Here is a 15,659-nt window from a genome sequence, read left to right on the forward strand (position 1 = left end):
AAAGGGAGATGGGGAGAAAGAAGGAGAGAGGGAAAGGATGAAGAGGAAGAGGAAGAGAGATGAGCATTGGCTGTTGAATGAAGGCAGCCACAACAGGCCTTCATGCAGTATCACCCAGCTAACCTCTGCACAGCAGCAATACCAAGCCCAGGGCAACCCTCTGTGTGTGTGTGTGTGTGTGTTACAATCAGAGAATATTTAGCACTGCATGTGTGTGTTCTTGTCACATCCACATTTGGTAAAGAAAATCATTCTGTGTGAATGTGAGTGGATGCGTGTGTGTGTGTGTGTGGTTGTGACAGTGATTCTCAATAAATCAGTCCCTTCCTCCCCTTTCCGTTTTTTTGTAGTCATACACACACATACACAGATACACACAAACACACACACTGACATGACCTTGTCTCTCATCACTGGTGTTGTGCATTGTTCTACTGGCTGCAGTGAGATCTATTTAAGTATAAATACACCCCTCAGATTCAACGGAAATCAGGTTTTTTTTTCCCAAAGACACACACACACACAGAGGCTGTCTTCTGCTCTAGATGTACAGTCAAGCCTTTTGTAAGATACTGAGGGAAGGGAGTGGGAGTGAGAAAGTAAGGGAGAGGGAGAGAAAGATTCAGGGAGAAGGTTTGACTGAGAGAAGTGAAGAAATGGAGGAAGGACAGAAACAGAGAGAAAGTGACCATGTATGGAGAGAGAGAAATGTGTGTAAGCAATATTTGGAAATCAGGGAGAAGCAGGATGTTAAGACATAGATAGATAGATAGATAGATAGATAGACACATAGATAGATGATAGATAGATAGATAGATAGATAGATAGATAGATAGATAGATAGATAGATAGATAGATAGATAGATAGATAGATAGATAGAGAGGATGTGCAGAGTTGGTAATGAATAGTTAATGAAGGGCTTGCGGGCAGAACGGTGGGGAAAAGCTATTCTCTCTGTCTCTCCTTTCTCCTCCTCCTCTTTTTCTTTCTCAGGGCCGGGAGTCGTGTGCAAGTCATTCTGCTCCCCACCTGTCCTCCATTTATCTTTCTTCCTTCTCTCTCTCTCTTCCTGCCTCCCCCCTTCTCTTCGCTCTCACCTCTCCCCTCCTCTCATCCATCCATCTTCTCTCCTCTCTCTCTCTCTCTCACCTCTGCCTCCTTTCCTGTTTTCATACATCCTGCTCTCTCGCCTCCATCTCTTATCCTCCACCCCTCACCCCACCATTTCTCACCTCTCATCTCTCCCATCAACCTCAACCCTTCAACACACACACACACAGCCCATTAACTGCAGGCTTGTAAAGCAGACTAACAGACACAATTCTCCTGATAAGGGGATTGAAGCATTGATCACATCCGTCCTCCACGAGGAGCTAAAGCAGCTTTCTGTAGAAGAAAGATGCCCCAATGCCCCTTTGAGAGGCCACACAAAGATGCTGTTAGAGGAGGATGCCCTGCTGCAGCTTTGAAAGACAAATAAACAATGGTGAAATTTAATTCTTGTGGTGCACCCCAGGGATCTATCCTGGGTTCCATCTTTTTCTGTCCGTTAATGCTGCCATTAGGTTCATTTATAAATAAAGTGCTGGTTTCAACTGTTATGCAGATGACACACAGCTCTACATTTCTACATTTTCATAGCATTTACATTTTGGATATTAGTAAATGGTATAATACGTTGAACAGATAAATAAGGACAAAAATAAGATTACGTATTGTGTAAAGAAAACCAAAAAGAATATCACCAGACCCCAAACAAGATCCTTACCAAAACCAAACTGAGCACACACGAGACCTTGAGGATATCATCCTGTAAAAAGTGATCCTATAGGCAATCTCTCTCAGCCATAGTAATTATGATGGGACAAAGGAGGAAGTCAGGTGATGTAATATGAAGAGTGACAATTGTTAGCTACTGTAAAATTAATTAAAATTATCAGCTTTCAGTAATAATTTATGAAACTCAGAATGATATGGGGAACAAGAGAACAGATGATTGCGCTCTCTGTCTCAGCTTTCCTATTTCAGTATTACAGAGCCTATCTTAGACAACTGGCTTATTTTACAATATGATTATAATTACAGATAATATAGATACTGATGAGCCATGGAGTCAGACAGAAGGCGCACACATCCATACTCAAAGCTGAAATGTATGCTCTGGTTTCCAGGTGACACATGGCAGATAAATGGATGACACTAATGAAGACAGACAGCAGACCTTAGTGAATGAGGTTAATAAAGTTATTGACATCCCAGACCACTGAGAGGAAGAACTACAACCCTGAAAACAGCAGAATAAATCGTCATATGCTCCTTGGGCTATTTAACCCTCTGTGATGAGTTCTCTAAGCATGTTCTGATGTTAAGAATTACAGGGGCATAATTACTCAAAGTGTTTATGGACAGATTAACTTTATTAGCCAAAAACAGTTTGCTAAAAAAGAAATATATAAAATAAAATAATCAAACGATAAATCCATTATATATAGATTTATATATATTTATTACCAACAAATCCCATGAAAAGAATAAAACCACCAATTAACTGACTGAAGTATTGCCTGTGTGTTTAAAAAGTCTGATATACTTTATTCCTCTGTGACACTGACCAAAAATGATGAAAAACACATCACTGAGTCAAACCATTACACTTTTATTCTGACTGATTTTGTTTTTTAGTTTTATTCAACATATATACAAATACTCCCTAAAAAAACTACAGCGCCCAGTTGTTTTAGGAAATTACTGAGCCTTTTTTAAAAAATGATTATATATTTGTGAGCTGTGTTAAAAGATTCACACCTTATGGTGATGGAAAGCACTGAGAAATGGACTAATACATTTGTGGTTCTGGTCTTTTCATGGGACAAAAACCTGCCATATCCTTCAGGTTTTCTGTCTTGCTATCGGCTAAAAAGGGAACACGTCACGTTCTTTTACTGCAAAGTCAAACATTCAACACAAATATTTGATTAAAATAAACAGCAACATCTTCTTATGTCACTATTCTGTTCACATTATTTTTGACTAACTGTAATAGTGGTAGGGCTTCTGATGCATCACCTGTGAAACACCAAGTGGTGCAAACAGAAATTAGACAAAATCCATCTTTAGAGTTGTTGGAACTGTAGCATAATTGACCAATAACAAATAAAAAAAACTCAATATCTTGAGGAATGTTGACAAGGGAAGGTGAAATATCATTTCATAAGTTAGGATTAGGCAATGTATTACCAGCGTCTTCTCAAATAATGAGCACAATGTCCCATCGAAAGAAAAATCCACTTCTCAAAGGCAAGTGCTACTTGTGTGTGGTCAAAGATGTGCTCACACTGAGGCATAAAAAGATGCCAAAACAAACACACTGTACCATATATATACAGTACTATCAGCCACAAACCTATAATAGCTCCAAGATAACATCTAGAGAGGCACAGGAGGACATCTGGAAGACAGATGAAGATACTCTACTTGTCACCATCAAAGATCGCAGCAACAAAGCGAGATAAAGATAGCCCACCTTTCTGAGCCAAAGATAGCCTGATATATAGAACCAAAGAAATGTTTTAACCCTTTTATTGTCCAAGAAATGTTTGCAGAGCATTTCTCTCTGCTTCTCTGTTTCAGTCACATTATTCCTCGTGCTCATACAGACGTTGACTAGAACATCCACAGTGTTGTACTGATCATCACCTGTGAAACAGATCCCATAAGTTAAATGCCTTGATCAAAAGCACCTTGGAGAGAGAGCGCTTCTTGTTCATGAAGTGTTACCCAGAGTGACAGCTGAAAATGTCATTTTACAACTTCATGAATATCAGGCGTTCGCTGACTGCATGCCAAATCCTTACAGTCTGGCACGGCGGGGCTACTTATGGAAAAGAATGCCAAAGATTAAAAAGGCTATCCAAGAAAAGAGCGGGACGCCTCAGATTCATCGAAACAGTGGGAAACTTGTAATTTTTTTGACGTTTTATCTATAATACCAACTGACAAGTTCTTGGCGTAAACATTTTTTAATTATTCAATTCTGAATTTGATGTCTAATCTAATTCTATGGAAAAATAAACTGAACTGAGAAACAGAGAAAGCAATGGCCAAATCCATCCTGTCTGAAAGAGGCACTTTGCTGATGCAGTGAGGAGGGTGTGTGCAGCAGCAGCCGCATGAGTGTGTGGGTGGTGTGTGCTGTACATCTGCATGTGTGTGTTTCTGTGTGTGTGTATATATATATATGTGTGTGTGTGTGTGTGTGTGTGTGTGTGTGTGTATGCAAGCAGGGTTACACAAAGACCTCTCTCATTCACAAACTGAGCCATGTGGCACTGGGCTGGTCCCTTTAAGAGGCATGTGTCTGAGGTTTCTACTAAGGCTGACTACTGGAAAAGATGAGTGCTGATACATTATTCACAAGCAAGGACACACACACACACACTCACACACTCACTCTCTCTCTCACACACACGCTACACAACTGAAGGACATGTACTAGAGTTAGGCAGTCGTGAGTGAGCTGAGGCACGGACAAGTGTGCTAATACACACACATGTTGACAAGCAAAGATGATCAGTATAATACCAGGAGAACATAAATGAGCAAAGACATCCACCTTCATCCTCCCTTGGTCCCCCCTCCCCACACACACACGCACGCACGCACACACACACATATATATACATGCAGGCAGCAGAGGGGAGAAATCCTCAGCCTTCTGTTATTCAGTGTGCATAATTTATAGCAGCCCCAGATCTCCCTGCTAATGACAGCACACTGGGGCACAGCAGCAACAGCAACAGATAACTGGCATGACTCTGTGTGTGCGTGTGTGTGTATGTACAGAGGTACAATGCTCTGTTGAGACAAGGACAGTGAGAGAGACAGAAGGAGAGAGGAACAAGAGAAAGAGACACACAGAGGATGTCTGAAATAGACACAGATAACGCAACAAAGAGGGGAAAAGGATGAGACAGACAAGTGAGAGGCCTCTTGCAACACACACACACACACACACACACACACACACACACACACACACACACACACACACACACGCACGCACTCAGGAGCCAGAAAATCTACAACCCAGATTCTACTACGTCTCTACAAACACTTTTCTCTCATCCCTGTCTAATAGAGACCATGGTTCACTACAGACCTGAATGTGGTGGCACCAATAAAAAACCATAATGAAAGAGCAAATTCACTAGGATTGGTCGAACGACTTGTTCAAGGGTGTGGCCTTGGATGTGTTTCCTGTTGTTTTGACGTGCGGCCCCAGAGCAAAAATCTCCTAATTCTGGGATTTAGAGATCAATGCCACAGTGGTTCTGCCCTCCAGCTGCTGTACACGCTGCTGTGAGGCCGAGCTGAGAGACAGCAGTGCATGCTAGCTCAAGGAAGCTACACTGCTGCTGATAAGGTGCTGATGTTAGACATGCATGCAAACATAGTCTTATATGAGCAAGTCAGGCGACAAACAGTCTGACACGCATGCACAAGACATACAATTACACTCTGTATGCAAAGATTACTTTGTATATACAGAGACTTCACACACACTCACACTAAGGTGCATTTACATTTTATTAGATTTAACAAAAATCATAGCTGTTGGATGGTTATTTGAGAGTTGTGAGAGATGTCACAGACAGTTTAGTCCAAATGGTAATTTCAAATGTATGCTTCTATGTTTGGAGAAGTGTGTTTATTTTCTGTCTTTCCGAGTGTGAGATGACAAGATTGACATCAGTCTTACGTTTGTATGTGAAGACCACAGTTGGAGTGAAGAAGTTGTGAGCCTAGCTTAGCATAAGATTGAAAAAGGGGGAAGAGCAAGCCACACTTCTAAAGCTCACTAATTAACACAAAATATCTTGTTTGTTTAACACTGGCATGAGCAGAAACACAAAAGTTGGTGGTTATAGTGGGAGCTATGTGATATAACTAGTTCTTCTCAAACAACAGCGTCTCCTTCGGCCTTCTATTGTGCTGTACAACACCTCCAGCTATAGCACAGGTTGCCAGGACAGGTTTTGGTCTCTGTACAGAAACAAGGGCGACAAACGTGGTAACCTCACTGTGACCAGTCTTTGGGAAGATGTTCTAGCAGCTCCTCATTGCTTTCAGTCTTTATGCTGGGCTAGTCTAACCACCGAAACTGGCTGAGTTTAGCCTGCTGTCATTTCCTGTCTGACATAAGATTGATGGTGATCTTATTATTAACTCAGTTGGGCAAAAAAAAAATCTAACAAGCATGTTTCCCAATAAGTTGAACTATTCTTGTAATACTGCTAACAAACCTGCACTAAAAGCAAGAGCATTTAAGCTAGAAGAAGGTAACACTGCAGTATTTTACAGAATAGCAGTAAATTCATTTTAAGATATTCTAGGTACAATAAAACTATCCCTGAATTCAATGAGGTGAAAAAAGGCCCAGGTTATTACTGGACGTTTTACAATATGCATTATTGCAGCATCTATCTGTAATCTCAAAGCTGAACATCTCTCCCTCCCTCCCTCCCTCCCTCCCTCCTTCCCTCTCTCTGTCTTTGTTTCTCTCCTCCTCTGTGTGGCTGACTGACAGGAGGCCAGGCATAAGCTGAACCACACATTTCAGCTACAGTCAGCTACAGCAGGACAGAGAGGGGGAGAGGGAGGGAGAGAGCATGAGAGTTGGGATATGCAGCACTCGATACAGCATCAGTGACAGGAGCATGTTTGGGCATCCGATAAAGCTATTTTAGGAAGAAACTGTCAATGTATCTCAAAAGACATGCCAACAGCAATGATCAGAGGAGACCTACATTACACTTCACACTGCCTGGGATGTAAGATAGGATTGGTTTTGTACTTTTTAACAAGGGTGTACAGTCCACACGCTTACATTATTTTCACGGAGTAACAACAGAGAGGGAGCAGCGAGGGAAAGCTGTGAAGGCCAGTCGAGCTCAGTGGAGACATTCATGGGTTTTCAGTTGTTCAGGACAGAACAAAGGTTTGTGAGCAGCTTCTCAGCTCCTGTAGCCTTGAGTGCTGGTTAAAACATTTCTGCTCCACTCATTTACTAAAAGCAGCACATCACATCTGATTTTTGGGATGCATCTCTCCAAAATAATTGTAAATATGCCCCACAAGAGCTGTGTCTTGTGTTTTGGTCAGAGGCGTGGGCTGCGGGGTGGATTGGGTAACGAGGGGCGGTTATTGGAGTAGCTATGGTAAACTCAATAACATAAGCAGTGAGAGGGAACCTGGCCCGCTCTCACCACTTAATCAACATTGGCTCTGCTTTGGGAAGATGGAAGATAGCCCTGCTATCTTTTACAGTGCAAAAAAGATTTACTGTCTCATAATTTTGCTCACAGCATGGAGTCTGTGCTTCTAACTTTGCACAACTGTAGCTCGCTGTAAACGACAACATTCACTGGCAGAAAGTCTGCGTTAAATCTCAAGACAGTAACCTAATAATCAGTTGTCTTAAACAGATTTTAGCTTAGCATTTATACTGCATTATGATCTGTATTACTGTGAACAATACAGGTGTCATGTGGCCCAGAAATATCAAGAACAGCTCGAGCTCTTAAATTCAGAAAGTCAGTCCAACTGGTTCTGGTAATCAATCCAGCAGGCGAGTTAGCCAGTGTAGCTACAATAGCCTCTCTTTTGTTGTTCTTATACTGTTGCTGACACATTTGTAATCAAGTGAAACTGACAAATGGAAGTGTGATAATAAAGGTGTAGTGACATTTTACCAGAATAAACACAGGAAATGGTAATGATGTCTTCAGGGCTGCTGCAATGTATTATCCTCTTTAAGTTTGGCACTCCGGTGTTGCCATGGCAAATGCTCGCTTGTTTTCAAGGTTTTGATGTATGTGCCAGAGAGAAGAGAGTAGAGCGCACACTGTCATGGTGGGATGAAGTCAGATAAGTTTGTTAAGCTCTGCTGTGTTCTTCTCCATTAAGGAAGTGTACATCTGTTATCTTACACCATTTGTTTCCCAACATTATACACAAGCACACTCTGTTTTGGTGGGTTATCAGTGTGGGTGGGAGGCCACAGGCGTACCTCCGCCCAGTGGGTCCACACCACAACGACATAAAGCAACATTCAAATAACATTTTACTGCTGACAACTTTAACCAGTAAAAAAAGGTGGGAAAATGTCTGTAAAAGCAAAACTCTAAGTACAACCCAAACACATCTTTTCACAGTAGAAACAGATCAGATGTTGGTAACTGAACCCAAAGGCACAGCTAAAAAATGATCCTGTTGACAGAAATTGGTAGGGGTGTGTCCAGAGGTGGGCGTTCCTGCAGTTTGGCTGTGATTGGCTGGCTGCGTTTAGACTTGGTTTTCGATTGGTTAGGCTCAGGGTGTGTGTCTGCTGACACATCCCTTACCAACCCATCTGTGAGCTGCAGTTACTTCCTTCTCAAATTAAATTCTTACAGTATCCTCTCATGCAAGCCTGCTCACTGGCCAGGAGTCCTACTTGGCCGTTGCTTGTTCACGGGCCACTCTGACATTACTGCATCCACCCAAAGAGAAGAGCTAGTGAGTGAGTTACAGCTGAGCGGTATAATAAAGTTATAGGCATTTTACAGAGGGGAATATAACTTCTTAATACTTCCCATTAATGTGTTTTATATGTACTAAACATACAAGTAAATACATGAAGCTGCATTTATGTTCTCACAGATTCACAATGTTTCTCTAGACTCAGCTACACCACAACAGGATGGAAACTGAGTACCAACATTTTCACAGAGCATTCAAGATGACCAGGCGTCATTAACTTTTCAAAAAAATGTATACATTTTTGGGTGAAGTGCTAAATTTTAACATCATGGCTATTTCTGGACATGGATTTTAGTAACAGACACTGGTGTTATTATAATGCTGTGGACTTTTCAGAGGCTGCTGGTTGCTACATTGCATCTATAGTGTCAACACAAGCTCTGAGGGTTGTGTTTCTCCCTGCATCTCTGGCCTTTAGAGCGTGTGTCTGTGTGTGTGTGTGTGTGTTGTGCATGTGGGGTGAGGTGGGTATCTCCTCTGCTGAGCCTGGAAAATGTGTTTTAAACTGTAGCCTGACTGCAACAGCACTGTCATAAATAAATGACTCGATAATTTTAGCATGTCACAGAGGTAAAAATAGAACATCACGTTGTTAGCTCAAATGCTGGATCAACCCTTTTGTTAAGACATCTGAGTTCCTTCCTGTTAGGATCTAACGCTTTCCTGACACTGCTGGCTTGCATGGAAATCGTGTGGATTCTGGATTCAAAAGTCTTAAAATAGAAAATGAGCTTTGGTACTTGATTATCACGTCGTTTCAAAGGTTTTTGTCCTCTCGTGTATGCAACAAACACATTGAACTGTAAAGGGTTTTACTGTGCTGCTCTTATAGCTTATATATGAGAAATATGTCACACTAACACAGTCAAGATCTCATTCCACTCTCATTTTGTGCAGCAGGGGAAACTGGTACTTCCTGTCCGTGTACTTCTTCACTCAGGTTTACTACAGGACATGCAGGCACTTTAACACAGCAATAGATGCTACAAATTGCTGTTATATCATCTCAAAAGCAGTGGAAGGCTTTAAATGCTGAAAATACAGGTGGAGTGGATCGTAGAAATAATTTCCCAATAAGTCAGAGTAAAATCTTGGTTTGCATGTTATTTGAGTTGGTAAGAAAAGGAGTCAACTCCAGTCTTTATTTCTCCGAGAGAAACAAAGGGAGGAAATGTGAGAAAGAAAGAGAAAAAGGGCCAAAACCTCATTTTAAGATTAGAGTCCAGCATGTTTTTTTCTTGTCTCATGTTCAGATTGTTATGAGTTATTCTGGTGACAGTGACTTAAACAGAGATTCTCGCAGGCCTGCACAGCTGCTGCACACACTTTTAGCCACATCTCACAGAAAACTGTAATTTAAAAACCAGGAAGTGTCACAGGAGTCTCTGTAATTTGGTGTGCTGCAAGAACTAAGGCACGGTTTCAGATATCCACGGTGGAAACTGGCAACAAGTTGAGAGATCTGAACTGTTACCACCACCCACAGACTGTCACTGCAGTCAACACTGGCACTGTCAAGATTTTGCCACCGTTTCTGATGTGAAGCAGCATCAGATCTGACATCTTATACTGGCTGCAGGCAACAATGCAAAGTTTGGAAAGGAGGTTACCTCAAGACAAGGTTGCTGTCCCCGATTCCCATCACATGGTGGGACTGACTCTCTCTCTCTCTCACACACACACACACACACACACACACACACACACACACACACACACACACACACACAGGAGCGGCTGCCTTTAGCTTTGCCTGTGTGTTCCACCTTAACACTCCACACGCAGACTACTTCACTGTAATGGTGTGATGATGCAGATCTCGCTGTAACCCGGGCTACACTGAAGTTTCAGTATCCACTGACTCGTGCTTGTCTAATCCCGAGGAGGAGCCTGATGTTTAGGGCTCAACCTCAAGTTTAACTCAGATTTGACTGAGATATTTAACTCTCTCTCTCTCTCTCTCTCTGTGTTACACACACCGATTCACGCGACATGTACATGTATATACACACACACGCGCGCGCGCTTCTCGTGTCTTTATGGGTGACCGGGTTATGGAGGACTGAAAGTGTCAATCGGCTCGCGCGCATGTATACGTGTATGCACGCTGACAGCACTGTATAGACTGCACACGTGCACGCGCAGCCGGAGAGCGGTGACTGTCTCCTTACATCACCATGGCAGCTCCAGTGGCCCTTATAGTGCGGTGTGAGTGTATGGCAGGTATAACGGAAAAGCCTTAAACTTACCGCAGTCCTCGCACAACACTCTCTCCACATCCTTCTTCAGCTCCGGCTCGCTGGCGTCCACAGGGGCGTACGATGCCTTGAATACCAAGGGCTCGGCGGTCGGGTCCATGAAAAAGATATATCTGTGGTCCTTCTCCACCGTGGTGCACGGGGCCTCGGAACCGAAGTCCCCGACGGTCACGAGCTGCTCCCTCTCGAGGCCGCCGCTGTTGACGGGCCACACGTCCAGCACTTTGACATTCACACTGTAGGGCTCCCGGGAGGAGACGTTCTCCGGGGAGGAGCGCACCTCGCCCTCGATGACCACGGCTGATCGGTACGCCTGGTCCTGGAGGGAGTTGAGACTCGGGGCGTAACAGGCGAAGGAGACCCCGATGACCAGCATGGAGAAATGCACTGGATCAAGCCTCATGCCGTCAGCCTGTGCTGTGCTGCAGTGCTGCTGGGCGGCGGAGCGAGCTGGAAGAGAGAGACGGCGGCGAACGGGCTCCGGCAGAGCAGGCAGGGCAGAGCGGCAGACCTTGTGGAAGTGTCCATGCCATCTGTGTCTGCCGCTGCTTTCCCCATACGGCTGCTGGCCTCGGATGGGGGGACACACCAGCCTAGGAACCGGAAACGGCCCGCTTCTGCATGCTTAAAAATGTGATTGCTGCATTCTCCTTCACCAACCACCCTCCCCCTCTTATCTCCCCTTTTCCTGAAAGGCAAAACAAGACTCGTAAATTAGCCTCCTCTCGAATCCAAGGCTGAAACCTCTCTCTCTCTTTCTCTCTCTCCCTCACTGTCTCTCTCTCTCCAGCTAATAGGCTAGCATCGCATGGGTGGGCGCATTGCCTCTCTGGAAGGAAAAAAGCAGCTTGCGCGTACAGGGGAATCACAAGAAACGATACGCACTCCACGCACACGCACACGCAAGGTCGGGTCCCTTTATCCACTTATTTCTATCGTCAATAGAGTCCCGCTCCAGCAAATCCGTTAGTCGCTGAGCAAAAAGAAAAAGGTAGCAGAAAACCGGGGAGGAACAGACGAACAGGATGAGATAGCAGCGGTTATCCGGTGAGGCGATGCAACAGTAGCGCGCACCCTCCAGCCGCGTCCCCTGCGCCCCTCATCAAACGCGAGCGACTTACGTGAGCAAACATCACCTGCCCGGTCACTGGCGTCGGCTCGCCACGTCCTGCGCAAACACCCTAATGACCCGGGCACCCACCGGCACACCACCACCGACCCAACCGGCATGTGACCATGCCGGTCGACTGTGTTAAACCTCTGCGGGTGGGTGCAGGAGGAATCACGCACGCAGTGCACAGACACACAGCACAGGGTGCGTCTGTAGCCAAGCCCTGCGCGGCGCCCACTGTGGATCTCCAGTGCAAGAGGTGCAAGAGAGGCTATAGGCGACTACTACACACACTGCGGATAGTTGTTGCGATGACTAACGCTGCGAAATTCTCTCAATGGATTCCTCAGCATGGCGAGGAGAGCGCGGAGTTTCGAGACTTCAGCTTTAAATGCCCTCAGACATATATCCGCTCGCTGCACGCTACAGGAGAGCACACCCCAAACCTGACATTTTCCACACTATTATGCGAGTCATTGCAGTTCACTAATACCGCCTAGGGATACTGTACAGTTAAAAGACTCTACGGCAACACGTGGGAGCACCAGTTACCCTAGTCTGCGGGTGTAATGGTGGAAAGACATTCCGCCCAAATATTTTGCCAATCCTGCACAGCTACAGCTAATGAAACCACTTTTTTCATTGAATACATCTCCACCAATGAAACGAGAGCTTTGCACAATATGCTCAGGTTTTTTTTTTTTCTATGGTGACCACAAGTATCCCCTCCTCCCTCCACCAGCAAACCAGCCCCTGCCTCCATCCCTGTATCCATCAATCAAGCCATTCATAAGATTCGCCTTTCCCTCCCAGTCAGGAGCCGTGCGCCCTTCGCTAGAGGTCGAAAGCCTTTCATTGTCCATCCTGAGAAAGGGATAAAATATAATGTCATATAGGGGACACACGGACAGGTCTTTTTACTATAGAGGACTGAGATGATAAAGAAAATGCATGAGAGGCCATTTCATCACAGTATGCACCTACACCCTGGCCTCATCCACCCGCTTCACCATCAGCAGCGTCTCATCAGGGACCAGTCTCTGTCCATGGTGCTGAAAGCCTTGACAGGTTTAGTGCTCTGTCCCAACAGGCCAATCACATGATGCCTCATATGGACTGAAGGCCACAAACAAATTGCTGCAATGAAGGTCTGTCTCCTCACTGCCTGTATCCTTCTTCACTGTAATATATTAACCTACCATCCAAAGAGTCAGCCTCTTTTACTCAGCAGTGCTGTGTGCTGCCCATGGTGCTAAATGCTATCAGACATACAGGATGTTTTTTTTTTTTTTTTTGTTACATGTTGATGGCTCCACATTGCTGATGTTTCTTCTCCAGTTCAGGGATCACCACAGTATTTCATGAGGCAAACACAGGTCTTCAGAAACTCAGAGCCCTCCGGAGAACCACCTCCGCCTCTTTCGCCTCTCCGCCCACTGCCCACCCATTCACCGATCCGTCTCTCCTTCATTCATTCAACCACTCATGCATTCATTAGACCCCACACACAATTTAAGAATTACCAAATTAGCCTTGAAAGCAAATAATTTGTTGACAAAGTGAAGGGGAGTAAAAACCGATTCCTCCTGACTGACCCGGGAAGGACTGCTACCAGTTGCCTCCATGATTCCCCTGGTAACTCACACTGAGCCTGTGGGAATTATCAGAGGGGCTGTTTTTGAAATTGCATCGGCATTTCAGCAGGATGTTGATGAGGTCACCTAGATTGGCCTCTAGCTGTCCAAACTACCCCAACACACAACAAGGTATGTTCTTTTTCTCTGATGCTACAGTTGTAGCAGCCCTTTTTGTTACAGTTATCAAACAGTGGATGTTTTTGTATACTTGTCACAGATTTCTTCTTTGCAGTCTTCTTTCCCTATTTTTCTACATCGCCAGCAATGCTCATGAACAAAATCCATTCCCATCTGTTTATATGCCCACCGTCCTCTGTCCGTGGTTCTGAAAAAAGAGAGACCAGTGATTTATCTGCTCAAACCTCAATGGAAATGACGCGTTTTATGCAAAATGTAAATATATCTAAGCCAGATAAGATTCAGTCAGATAAAACTTTGGGTTTAATCAATGTAAGGTCATTTAATTACAGGGATGTGATGTATGTGAGTTTTAAAACAATTCTGAAACAAACAAGATTAATTGTACAAGGGTACAATTATAGTTTATAGTGCTGTGTTCCTTTTCCAGACATTGTCTATTGATATGGATAATATTCCACAGCCCTCCAATCCCATTAAACCATTATCCCATCGACATCCATCAAATCACCCACATCATTCTTCTACTTGAGGTCTGCTCCTCCCCTCCAGCCTTAGGAAGGTTGTTGCTGAAAAACACAATTTTGCAGTTTCTCCTACCTAAACAGAGCTCTTACAGCAGAATCCCAGTACAGTTGAATTTTAACTTTAAAAATGCTTTAACAAGATGCTCAAGTGATGCAAAGAAATATATCATAACTGAAATAGGCCTGCAAATAACATTGCTTCATTATGAATTACTCTACTGACTATTTTCTATGTTAATTGACTAATCGTTTAGTTTACAAAATGCTAGAAAATAAATAAAAATGTGCAGTTTCACAGAGGCCAGGGTGATTTTTCAAATTAAAACCCCAAAATATTCAATAAAAAATCACATTTGGGAAAGTGTACCCAACAAGATGTTAGCTTTTTCTCATGAATTATATTAATAATAATAATAATAATAATAATAATAATAATGAGTAAGTCATCAAAAGAGTTGGCAGTTAATTTCCTGTAAGTTAACTACCTGACATGACAAAGAATACACACTAAACCCACAGCACAGATACTACATATTGTTTAATTACACAATTTTAAAAAATGTTATTAAAAGGTTATTCTACAGTTTAAACTCTGATTTAGATGGTTTTCTATCTTTACGGCTTTAACCTTGAACTCTTACAATTCATGCATTTATTTGAATGACTACAGTTTCTCTTAAATCCTGACAGGTTCTCCATGTTTTTTTTACTGGATAGCTGGCTTTTTGCCACTTTCCACTGATGAAACCCCTTCAGAACCACCAACAGCTTCTCATTGAGAAACAGTGACACACGAGCAAGTCCAATCACAGGGTAATGATTCATGATGCTCCACAGTGTTTTAGCCCCCCTCCCTCAGACTCCCACACAGGCATCATCTACTGTTCATTCAGAAATGTCTCCTCCACCCTGCTCTCTGTCTCCTTCCACAGGGACTGTCTGGGTTCGCTGTCCGTGGTGCTGAAAACCTCCCGAACAACTGTCCATGGTGCTGAAACACCCAAACCATAAGCAGTCAGGTATGACTTTGTTCCTGTTTTGCCCCTTTATTGCTTATCAGAGAGTGTGCAGACGGGTGTGATCTTCATTTACTTTCATGTGTAGCCTCTATCTGCCTATCTGTCTGTCTGTCTGTCTGTCTATCTGTCTATCTATCTATCTATCTATCTATCTATCTATCTATCTGTGTTGATTGTTGATGTTAGTACTGCAGTGCTTTAGGCTCACATGGGTGGGGGTTAACTTTCAGTTGCAATATTCCGCTATACCAAAGGCTGAAATCAAAATTCTGTGAAACGTTGCAAAAACATCGCGAGTGTCTTGAACGCAGCCCGCTCGGAGTACTACAGTAACACTAACTACAGTTACTTTCATTTTTTCATCCTCTTCTCCTCTCTCGTCTCGCGA

At 43.6% G+C, this 15,659-nt stretch overlaps 1 protein-coding gene across 1 annotated transcript in view; it reads right to left on the reverse strand.

Annotated features, from left to right (window-relative positions):
• nrg2b (neuregulin 2b) overlaps positions 1–11,242 on the reverse strand; it is a 43,691-nt gene extending 32,449 nt beyond the window's left edge. The window contains exon 1 of the mRNA XM_041048315.1: positions 10,831–11,242. Within this exon, the coding sequence (XP_040904249.1) occupies positions 10,831–11,242 (412 nt within the window). The remainder of the gene's footprint in view (positions 1–10,830) is intronic.
• Between the last annotated feature and the right edge of the window lie 4,417 nt (positions 11,243–15,659).

This window comes from Toxotes jaculatrix, chromosome 10 (genome assembly GCF_017976425.1).
Source record: "Toxotes jaculatrix isolate fToxJac2 chromosome 10, fToxJac2.pri, whole genome shotgun sequence".
NCBI lineage: Eukaryota > Metazoa > Chordata > Actinopteri > Toxotidae > Toxotes > Toxotes jaculatrix.